Source organism: Triticum aestivum, chromosome 6A, assembly GCF_018294505.1.
Source record: "Triticum aestivum cultivar Chinese Spring chromosome 6A, IWGSC CS RefSeq v2.1, whole genome shotgun sequence".
NCBI classification, from domain to species: domain Eukaryota; kingdom Viridiplantae; phylum Streptophyta; class Magnoliopsida; order Poales; family Poaceae; genus Triticum; species Triticum aestivum.
The window spans coordinates 498,307,011-498,318,554 of NC_057809.1; the positions used below are offsets into that span (position 1 = coordinate 498,307,011).

The 11,544-nt window shown below is 51.6% G+C and overlaps 1 protein-coding gene across 1 annotated transcript; it reads right to left on the reverse strand.

Moving 5' to 3' along the window:
• Window positions 1-371: 371 nt before the first annotated feature.
• LOC123128103 (growth-regulating factor 4) lies at window positions 372-7,082 on the reverse strand. Its single transcript, XM_044548020.1, has 4 exons — window positions 6,465-7,082; window positions 6,151-6,368; window positions 5,200-5,614; window positions 372-1,144 (listed from the first exon to the last, which is right to left on the reverse strand). The coding sequence occupies exons 1-4, from the start codon at window positions 6,572-6,574 to the stop codon at window positions 661-663; spliced, it is 1,227 nt and encodes a 408-aa protein (XP_044403955.1). The 5' UTR covers window positions 6,575-7,082; the 3' UTR covers window positions 372-660.
• Between the last annotated feature and the right edge of the window lie 4,462 nt (window positions 7,083-11,544).

The following is an 11,544-nucleotide window of genomic DNA, read 5'->3' on the forward strand; positions in this document are numbered from 1 at the left end:
GCAACCAACCACCAAGGACGTGAAGCGGGGTGGAGCCCCTAGCAGCATTGTTACTCGTACTATGTTAAAAGGGGACGCGAGGGTGGCGTGGGGAACGGGGGTGACCAACGAACAGACATCGCTTGTCACGGCACGGGTAGGCTCCAGGTGACAGCGCAACGGATCTTGTTCCTGCCGCCTCATCGTGTCCGGGAAAAGGGCGCCAGGCCGCGCCCCACTACAACACCCGACCTGCGTAGACTGTACCACCAGTACAGCTAGTTTGCCACATCTTCGTTGCATCTGCAAGCAAGCAAAGCCATCCGATCCCATGATGAAGCTTTCACAACAAGCATCGCGTTAGTCAGCGGCGATTTCAGCACAGATGAGGGTTAATCAAACACGCATGATGCGATTATGAAGCTTTCGACTCGCTGTTGATACAAATCCGACACGAGAAATACTGGTAGTAAATTACAGAATCATATAGGGTTGAGGTGCTCCTGGTGCTACTGCATGCATGGCGGATGGGCGCGAGGGGCCAGAAGAATCCGCACGCCATTCACTCGGTTCAAGTCACCTGCAGAGACCGGGGCGGCCTAGTTTTCACCCAGTGTAGGTAGCTAGTGTCATCTTATGGAGAACCGGGACGACGACGACGACGAGAATGACGCCGCTGGCCTAGTACATCTCGCCGGCGAACAGCATGCCGTTGGGCGACTGGGAGCTGGCGGCGGAGAAGTCGGGGGACGTCATAGGTATCGAGATCGACAGCTGGGTGGCCGAGAAGGAGGCGACGTTCGAGTTGTCGTCGGTCAGGTCCGACCACGAGTCCCTCGTCTTCGGCCACTCGTCGAAGAACGGCCGCAGCGTCTGGTTCTCCTGCTTCGCGGAGTCGCCGCCGCCGAAGTCGCCGCACCCCGGGAAGGAGAGCGGCTGCTGCTGCTGCTGTCGCTCGGCCTTGACGCCGCTGTTGTTGTTGCTGCTGTTGTTCTGACCCAGGTCACTCGTTGCTCCAAGCTGAGGAGAGTAGCTTGAGAGCGGGAATGTAGTCGTTTGAGAAGATGGCGGCAGGCGCCATGGGTTCTCCACGGAGGTGTTCATGGCTTCTGTCATGAGCTGACTCTGCTCATCTGCCAAAGATCTTATTCCATATGCGGTATACCTGAATTTCATGTCAAAGACCGAAAGTTAATCTGTGAATTCACATATATGGATATATGAAGCATTAGAGAAGAGTCCTTCCACTAGTTATTTCTATTTGTAGAAGTGCAATGCTCTAGCCAATGCAATTTGATGAAAGAGACTAGGCAACACATTTGTACGTCAACACTACTTAATAGTGCAAAAGTTGTTCATGGCAAGGAGATGAAAGGACAAAAATCCTTGGCACAGTTGGTACAGAACTAGTGCTCCAGAATTTGCAAGGTTTTGAGGATGGAATGAGTCAGCATGTCTGTGGGAGGAATATATAAGTGCTCGGTACAATTCAAAAAGTACACTTTAGAAGGGTCCTAAACGCCATCATAGCAACTAGAATAAAAGAAAATGCAAAATAAAATAAAATAAAATTGTGAGGCAAAACAATATGCAATTTCAACGGGTTCTCAGTTTACACCAAATATTCGGTTGCCTACATGAAACCTGTAGATATTCATCTCTAGTCAATATGTCAACGAAATGAAGAATTATTCCAAAGTCACTCATGCACACTACAATATGTAGTTACCGATAAATCGCCGACCAAGGAAATCCTAAACTTTCAGTTAAACACGGACACACTTTCATCGTTAAATTATCAGAAATCCTATTCATACGTACTATTTTTTAAAAGTTTACGTACTGTGAGAGAGGCAATAACTACCTAGAGCAAATCATGGAGATAACCGTTGTTACATTAAAGTACTACTCCCTCCGTTTCGATTTACTCATCATATGTAAATCAGAACACTAAAATCACTAAAATCACGACGAGTAAATCAGAACGAAGGGAGTAGTATGTATGATTTATGCATCTCTATTCCTAATGGACGAATTGGTTGAATAGTCCCCCCCACTTTCAACCGGTTTATTTTCAACCGGTTTTTCTTTGTCCCACCTTCCACCAGCCCCTCCCACCGGTTTTTCTCTTTTCTCGTCTGACGGGCAATACCCAACGTATTTATGGTAATCAATCATAATTAATCCACGTATAGTAATAAATCAATTCAGGTATGGTAAGGTCATAACTCAGGAAATTTTGAATATGGTAATTATATGGTAATAAATTTAAATTACCCCAAAGGCTATCAATCCAGGTATGGTAAGGCCATAACTCGGGAAATATCAAATATGGTAATAAATTTAAATTACCACCAGGTATGGTAAGGCTATCCACGTATAGTAATAAATCATATAGTAATAAATCATAATTAATCCACGTATAGTAATAAATCAATCCAGGTATGTTAAGGTCATAACTCGGGAAATTTTGAATATGGTAATTATATGGTAATAAATTTAAATTACCCCAAAGGCTATCAATCCAGGTATGGTAAGGCCATAACTCGGGAAATATCGAATATGATAATAAATTTAAATTACCACCAGGTATGGTAAGGCTATCCACGTATAGTAATAAATCATAATTAATCCACGTATGGTAATAAATCAATCCAAGTATGGTAAGGTCATAACTCAGAATATTTTGAATATGGTAATTATATGGTAATAAATTTAAATTACCCCAAAGGCTATCAATCCAAGTATGGTAAGGCCATAACTCGGGAAATACCGAATATGGTAATAAATTTAAATTACCACCAGGTATGGTAAGGTTATCGATCCAGGTATGGCATGCCCTCACCTGATCACCTATCACAATCTCCAGCCCCACGCACGCACCAAAGAACTCACCCGGCACCAAACGCAGCTCCTCTCGATCCCCTCGAGTAAACGCCGCCGCCGTCGTGCGATCTTCCTAACACAGACGCCGCCGCCGCCTCCTTCCCACCTACGGCGTCCCACGTCCATGGTGACGGCGCTCGCGTCCTACACTGACCCTCCGCCTCATATAGGTTGGTCGTTGATGGAGTGGGATGTGCCGCTGCGGTTTGGGGAGGCGAATCACGATCTGGTTGGGATCTCAGTGTGGACTCGTTCTCTGCGATGAAGGATGGCGCTGCCTCCCTGGCAAATGGGATCGGAGGAAGGGGCTCTACGTCGTGAATGTCGGCGAGGCAGCGGCCGAAGGCGAGCCCGACGGTGAGCACGGGTGTTCGTCCCATGAAATAGGCGGCCACGGAGGGCGGATCTGAGGCCACCCCAATCGCCGGTGGCCCTTCCTCCCATCGCTCATCGCCTCCATTCTCTCTCTCCTCTAAATCTTTGTGGCCCCTGCCTGATTCTGGCCGACGCCATCCGGCTCTCGCATCGACCACCACCAGCACGGCTGCGGACGAGGCGCAACCGCAGACGCCGCCGCCGCCATCCTCATCCACCTCCTCCACCATCCTTCCCAGCCGTCGTCGGGGGCACCTGCCATCTGCGCTCTAGCCCACCCGCTCCCTCCTATCCCCTCCCCCTGCCTGCCAGCCCCGTGATCCATCGCACAGATGGCAGGTACTACAGCGACCTCCTCCCCAGCGGATCCGGCCTCCTCCGATGGAGATCCATCCTGGGAACCACCTTATTCTCATGCGTGCACGTCTATATCAACGTCTCATTCCACCTCACCTGAGCCTTTACCTTCCCACCTCTGCTTCAGATCCACATCACTTTGCAAGGTATGTGCTTGATTGTTCCGAACTGGATCGATGGATTGTGCAAGGTACTTTGGGTGTTGTCATTGACGGCAATTGTCACGCCATGCTACCATCGGAGGGGTCCCTCATCGATGATTAGGGTCTTCCGAACTGCACAAGCTCCATTGAGAAGGATGTTTTTAATTCTGGTTTTGCCTACATGCTTTCTTTGCCTGTATCTACTTAGCTAATGTCTTCTTATAGATAGTAGCTGCTGAAGTGGTGATCAAAGTTGTTCACTATAAGGAAACAACCATGATAACAAAAGTGTATATTCCCTGACCTTTGACCTGAAGTACTTTTTTATTAGAAACTTGCAACAGCCAAGCATTGAAATTAGCAACAGCTTCGTACGTACTGAACTAAGTTAGGTTATGCTCATCGTTCCAACATGCTTAGTGATAACCACCTAGCAAGCTAATCAAACATGAAAAAATTGAAGTGCTACTGCTAATCGTACTATTCTGATTATAAATTTTGAAGAGCCCGTGGCAACGCACGGGCGTTATACTAGTAAGAATAGCATTGCTTGAAATTATCAAGGAACCAAGCATACCTATGGTGACAGAGGAAAGCAAAACAATCGCAACAGAAGTGGCCTATTAATTTGAGATGCTAAGCTAAACCAACACAACTAAGCACGAAAGAGTGTAGATTCCCCAATGTGAACCAGCGGCAGAAGGTTTTACACCAAGAAGTTCACCGAAGTTAAATCAAGCAGCTGTACAGTTGCACTGATAGAAAGTTAGAAACACATAATTGGTACGGATGAAAATGGTGGGGCTTCCGGCACCACGCTGGCTGGCCTCTTCAGAGATAGTGGCGACCGGTATTCAGAGATAGAGCAGCTAAAATGGCCCAAATCATTGTGTGCAGGCCCTAACAGAAACAACAACTGGATGCTGTAGAAGAATAAAGAAGCGGAGTAAATGGCAAGGGACTCTGCGACGACAGACCACAAATATGTTGTGCATCATCCATTTTCATCTTTATCATGGACAGTGTACGTGCTTGAAACTTAGCCTGCGCCAAAGCCAAGCGAACACCCTGCACCGCAGTTCCAGTTCCACCTGAGCAAAGATCTATCATAGGGACCGACTGTCCCCGGGCTCCCAATATAAAATCTGATCCCGGAAAGCAAGCAGAAGCAGAGATCTAAAGGCTAAACACAGCAGAAAATGGGTTGCAGTGCAGAGAGTAAAAAGGTTTCAGTGATAGATCATACAATGCATATTGCGTGTGTTGCAGCAGAGCAGCACTGTGCATAGAGGAACAAATTTTTTGGAAAAGCAACAAAATGGGACGCAGAAATTAGAGGACCGAAGGTATCTATCTTGGCTTGGCTGTTTTCCAATCAGTTTGAGGCATGATGGCACCGTTAAAAAAGACAAGGGCTACTGTGCGGCATGGAGAGATGTCATGAGCAGTGCGTCCTCACCTGAAATCTTTGCATGTTCCGGCGCCGCCGAGAGCCGCGTAGGGAGAGGCGGCATTGTTGCCCATGTGCTGCTGAGGCGGCCCCAGCGCGGAGGAGAACGTGCCGGGCATGGACATGCCGTTGTTCCCCCCGCCTCCACCACCGTTGGTGCCGCCGCCGACGGCGGGGTAGAGGGAGTGGCCGTGGAAGCCGGTGGCGAGGGGCGGCACGGCGGAGGCGGCCGGCGGCTGGGAGTGGGGCACGAGCTGCGTTTCCACAGGCTTTCTTGAACGGTTGCGGCCGCGGTGCATGTGGCGCTCGCAGTACTTGGAGTCGGAGGCGGCCTCCTTGGCGCACCGCCACTTCTTGCCGTCCGTGCGCCGGCACCGGCCCGGCTCCGGATCCACCTTCTTGCCCAGGTACGATCCGTACCCGACTGCACAAAGCCAACAAAACCGATCGATCAGATGCAAGGTAAAGTTGCCGGCAAATATCCTTCATCGAAAAACAATGGCGAGCAGCTATAAGCTGTTCCATCAGCTAGATTTGCAGGATTAATCCGACGGAGAAAAACAAAAGGAACTGGCAAAACAAAAATGTTCAGAAGAGGGATGCTGCTAACGAACAAGGAGCCTCTGCTTTTGGACACGAGGACGCTGCTCAAGTCCTGTTTCGAATCGAACAGTGGCGCCCCTACGAATCCATGGTGCCTAGCAGCCTGATAAAAACCATGAAGATAGAGTAGCACTGGTTGGGATTACTAAAATAAGCTCACGCTTTCTGGGAGCAAATCCGGCGGAACGCACGGCGTTTCTCGAGCAGCGCAGCGGATCCCGGATTAACAAAAGACCGAAGCGAGTTAACAAATGGATGGAAAGTACACACCACACCTGATCGGATGAATAAACAAAGAACGCAATCGCGAGATTTGCGGTGATGATGAAGGAAGGGGCGAGAGAGCGGGGGACGTACTGGCGAGGGGGTTGTGGTAGAAGCGGGCGGCGAGGGACTCGATGCCGCGGCGGATGGGGAGCACGAGATCCGGCGGGACGGGCACGCCGGCCACCAGGTACTTGTATATGAGCGCCTGGTGCTCCAGCTCCTCGTACTGCGCCGCCGTGAAGGGCACCGGCCTCGCCATCCACCTCCCGTCCATCGGCGCCTCCTCCCCCATGCCGCCATTGCCGCCGCTGCGCACAAGAACACGCACCGAACCACGTCACACAACACAAGAAAGAAGATGAGGGAGGAGCCAAGAAGCGAGCGGTGGACGGATGGATGCTTACGCGGAGAAGGGGGAGGAGCGGCAGAAGGGGAGGAGGGAGGCGGTGGCGGTGGCGGCCGGGGAGGAGCGGCGGTCGCCTGCCGGGGAAAGAGAGGCATACGGCATCGCCATCTTTCTCTCTCGGCCGCTGTCTCCCTCTCGCGCACACAACACGCGATGCACAAGCCAAGCTAAGCTAAGCCCCTGTGCTTGCTTGCCCACGGCGCTCCCCCGGAAGCGTCTTTAATGGGGTTCCCCGCGGGCTGGCTGGCTGGCTGGCTGGCTGGCGTCGTTAATGTGCTTTGCTTGGCTTGTGCGCGCGCGCGCCCGCCCGCCTTTATTACCGGCTTTGTCTCTCTCCCTCCCTCGCTCCGTGGCCGCGTCGCTGTCCGCCTCGCTCGGAGGAGACGGTGGATGTGGACGAGGCCGACACGAGGAGGAGGAGGAGGCTGTGGATCCCAGCTAGGGGTAGTAGCGAGGAGGAGTAGATGACAAGCGCCCCCTCCCTCCTCTTTCCCTGTCGCTCTAGCGTAGACGTACCAGGCTACGACGACGACGACGACTAGTATTGCTCGTCTCTCTCTCTTTTTCTCGTGAGGAGGAATGGATATGGATGCGATGCGATGCAATGCTGCCGGCACTGTAGCGAGTGGTGACAACTATTGCATTGCATAGGAATAGAGAGAGAAGAGAGAGATTTGGGGGTGAGTCTCTCTGTGCTGTGTTGCGGTTACCAATGCCGACTTTTAAAGTCCGTCCGTGAGAGGGTGCGGGGCAACCGTTTGCGCCACTTTTCCCTCGTCAATTTTTTTACTACAGTACTATGTGCTTGCTTCTTGTGTCGTGGTGATAACTGATAACGGAAGCAGTGTGCATCTACATCCCTGCACCACAAACCTCTATCGAACGTCCGGACGAACGGCCCGATTACAGGTCAAATGAAAAAACCGAGACGAGCGTCTCAAACACTTGAGCTGACTAGCACTCCATATACCCAGTCCAAATATGAAAGCGATGTCTCGGCGCGCCCGTCACGTCGAACCCGACAGGCTTACTTCAGCACAAATTGCATCAATTCACTAGCGCTCCTTTGATTTAAAGGAATTATATAGGATTTTTGGAGGATTTAAATCCTTAGAAATTTTTCATGTGATGCTCGTTTGATTCGTAGGATTGGCATCCTTAGGAATTTTTCCATATGATCCATTTGTACTACATTTTGAAAAAAAATTTCCATCCACTCAAACCTCTTTGTAGAATTCCTTTGTTTTTCCTATGCTATCAAACATTCTTTCAAATCCTGTAGGATACTATGGGACATGTCACCCTATTCCTGCATTTTTTCTATTCCTTTATTTTGACAATCCTGTGAATCAAAGAGGCCCTAAACCCTTCCCCCTCCCGACTCCCTCCACCTATTCCCGTGTTCAAGCCCTTGTCGTCCGCCATCCTTGCTCCTCATCCTCGCTGCCCATAAGGATGGCCACGGAGCAAGCGGAATATGGATGGCGTCGGGCGAGTGATCCAGCCGGTCAAGGAGTGAACCATCACGCTCGGACATTGATTTTATTTTAGCATGTCCGGATTGTTGAATTATGATTTGTTTTGCTTTGTCTTATTTTGTTTCGAACTGTTGAATTGGGATGATTTGTATCGTTTGATGGACGTCAATGGATTGCATGAATTCAAGAATCCGTATTTGCGGTGTGTCAATGTGCGGCAACTCAAGTGAGGGGCCGTCCGCGGAGGCGCCCGCTGACTTATAGATGCCAGATTTGCTAAGTCCGGCTGTAGATGCTCTCACTTCTCGAAGCATTTTCACGCATCGGACACCACATCTCAATGAAGTATCAAATTAGACGTAGGAGCATCTACAATCGGAGTCCCTATACTTGCCCCAAATGTCCGAGCAAGTTGCATGGTCAATGCCCAACCGAGCGCCGCATTTTTGACGCGCAAACGTTCGGACTTCCGGTCACTCCCCAGTCCAGCCCAAATTTAGGGCGAGTACGGGGATGCCCGAACCTACCTGCCATGTTGGATCTGGCTCACCCGACCCCACCTAAATAGGCCGCACTCCGGCTAAAACCCTAGCCGCATTCCACTCCACTCCACTCCCTTCCCACACTATCAAGCTCCTCTTCAGCCAGCTCTGGCGTGGTCATCTATGACGGCGACTAGATACGACCCCGCCATGTCTGCATCCGAGGACTTGGAACTCATCCCTTGCAGCCCCGAGAAACATATGGGCGCCCGCTCTGCGGAGGAGTGCCCTTTCGCGCGTTCTTTAGGGAGCTGGCGGGAATCTGTTGCCCAAGTGGCGTCGGATTCGGGGCCGGAGCATCTCGTCGCGCGTCGCTTGCAGCGGTCACCACGGCCGCACGGCGCAACCCTGCCATGCCGCCGGAACCTTTTAGGTGGCATCTCGTCCCCGTGGTGTCAGGCGCCTAAACAGAGGCCATTTGCGCTTTCACGACGAGAGGTGAATCCGAAAGAAGGCGCGACGTGCCCAGATGCGTCTGCCGGCGTCTAGGAACCGAAATTTTATACCCGTGGCTGTAGATGCTCTGATTTTCCTTCCTTTGCACGCTACAATGTTTTCAAAGATCGAAATGCGTGGCATCTTGCACCGGGACGGGCACTATCGGTTGTCTAGCTCGCCGGTGCGGTGAGTCCTCCCACGCATCGGCATGGCGAAGCCGCAAGTACTGGGCCGGGCGCCTTATCAATGGGCGAAAAGACCGGCCGGACAAGTGACGCCCTGCTCTCAAGTCTCTATGTAGGCAGCAGCAGCAGTAAATGCCATACTCTACCACCAGCTTGCACTTGCACAGAAGCGGCGCAGTAAAGTGTCAAGTCGGTCAAACGGGCCGCTGTTGCTCCGGCCTCTATATCTACCTTCTGGCAGACAGTTCGATTTGATTTTCCTTTTCCTCTTGCGTGGCCAGGTCAGGTCAAGCGACGGACGCACACGGACCAGGCATGCGCGCGTTAATATATCCTTCGGACACGGGCAGGCCCGGTACGTACTACGTACTACTCCAATCCAGTTGTTTTATCGTTTGTCAGGGACGTGACGCTGGCCGAGCCGAACCGACTGCGTGCATGCGGCCCGGTACGTACGTACGTAGCCGCTGCGGCGCGCGCGTCCGCTCTTGTCCGAATCCTCTTCGAAGCTGGCGTGAGGACTGTGGCACTGTGCCGTACCACTGTACTACTACGCGTGCGGGCCTCCCACTAGTCTAGTCGGCCGAGGCTGCCACGGCACGGCACGGCACAGCAGTGCTTAATTAACTGCTATTTTGCCCTCGAAACCATACGGTCGCAGAACACGAAGCTGGAGGCAACCTTTACGCCCATGCAGAGCAGCAAGGAAGACGTCAGCGGAGACGAAGCACGGAGCCAGATATTTTGGAGTAGAAAACCTGCCGGGATTTGGGAGTTGAATTCTTGCTTTGCTTGGGTTACCGAGAGCTCGCTCGCCTGTCGCTGGTGTCAGCTTCAGCCTAGCCAGCGTGTTTGGGTTAGGAGGAGTAAAAGACAGCCGCGCCCGTGCATGGGCATGGTGTGCGTCTTTGGAGCCAACGGAGGAAAGGAAATGACGTAAAATGCAAGGAAGGAAAAGGGTCCGGTACGAGCGAATCTCAGCTAGCAGTACTCCTGGTACTACTGCACCTACGTGCTAGTACCAGTCTACGGCGAACGGCACAGTGGCGACGCGAGGGAGGATCGAGGAGTAAATGAGTGACGTAGGGGGCCGGCACGAGCGGCCGCTCGCCCTGATCCCCGCTGCATGCATGCATGGCATCGCATCTCCGTGGCCGCTGCCGCACGCGTCTACATCGGTCGTTTTGTGCGTGTGTGACGGGTGAGCTTTGCTTTGCAGGAGGGGCGGGGCGTTGCACGTGACCGGGCGGGAGGGGAGGGGGCATGCTTCCCCATATTAGCCCAGCTACGCCTAGGGGGAGCAGAGGCAGGCACCGCATAGGAGATGAGATGAGATGAGAGGAGAATAGCTTTAGCGAGCTAGCCTGGCCGGCTAGGATGCCATTGTCATGTCACACCCACTGGCACCCCTTTCCGCCCATGGCGACGCTGTAGGACTACTCTAGTAGTATTTCTTCAGGAGCGAGAGAGAGAGTGGGTGACAGCTGAGCTGGTAATCTACATAGCTTTGATCTCCTCGGGGGCCCGCGTTGATGCATTGCGTACGCTACGTACTAAACTGTTGCGAGCGCTGGGATGGCCAAGGATGTGCGCCGTCGTAGGTAGGGGCCCTGCGTAGGCGACCAAATTATGCATGTCACTGCAATTTACTACTGTACTGTACTACGAGCGCTCACCCGTTTGACTAGCGGGAAAGCGTGGTCAAGCGAGGAAAGTGACAGCTGGGGCAGATCAAAAGGGTGAAAAAAGGGGGGAAGTGACAATTCTAACCAACTCCAGACACGAGCCACGCCACACGCATGTGATCGATATCTACGGACTGCCCGTTGAGACTGGCGATCAGGCAAGTGGTCGAAAGGCGATTCGAGTGTGTGTTTTCCGCAAGCTCGGCATCAGTACCAGCAAAGGCACACGGAGCTTCAAGGGGAGAAGGGTGGATGGCGTTCTAGATTACCCGGCGGTAGGCAAGACATATACATTTGTAATTTGTTGGGCTGGCCTTGAAAAGCAAGATGCGATGACTCAAGGACAAGCTCCGGCCCAAAAATACATTATGAGTAGTATTTAATTGTTTTTGGCCCCCAATAAAACTTAATAATGTTTGTATACACAAAATGACAACATTATAATTAGACAGAAGGGTTTTGCCGGTGAAGGGAAGTCTGATGCAATGGTCGCTCCTCCCTTACTTACGATTTAAGATGGGCACCGGTGTTGTGACATGCAATATCTCAACATGACCAACATGATCTGACATTAATAGCATATCATTGACCTCGATGCTCGGCTTTGTTGATCTCCACCCTTTTGAATACTCCACTTGAAGCTCCCCAACAACATGCCTATCCTAGAGCACACGCTGCAAACTTCGAGCACTACAAGGCCAACAAGTCCTGGTACAAAAACAATGACTTCTACAGTTGTAATAGGCATAT

Bases quoted from the DNA above. Each gene is read 5' to 3' on its own strand.
- LOC123128103 (XM_044548020.1), bottom strand. From the start codon at position 6,574: ATGGCGATGCCGTATGCCTCTCTTTCCCCGGCAGGCGACCGCCGCTCC. The intron at 5,615-6,150 runs GTACGTCCCCCG...GGCTTTGTGCAG, and splicing joins CTACCACAACCCCCTCGCCA to TCGGGTACGGATCGTACCTG. The intron at 1,145-5,199 runs GTGAGGACGCAC...CATGAAATTCAG, and splicing joins GGAACATGCAAAGATTTCAG to GTATACCGCATATGGAATAA.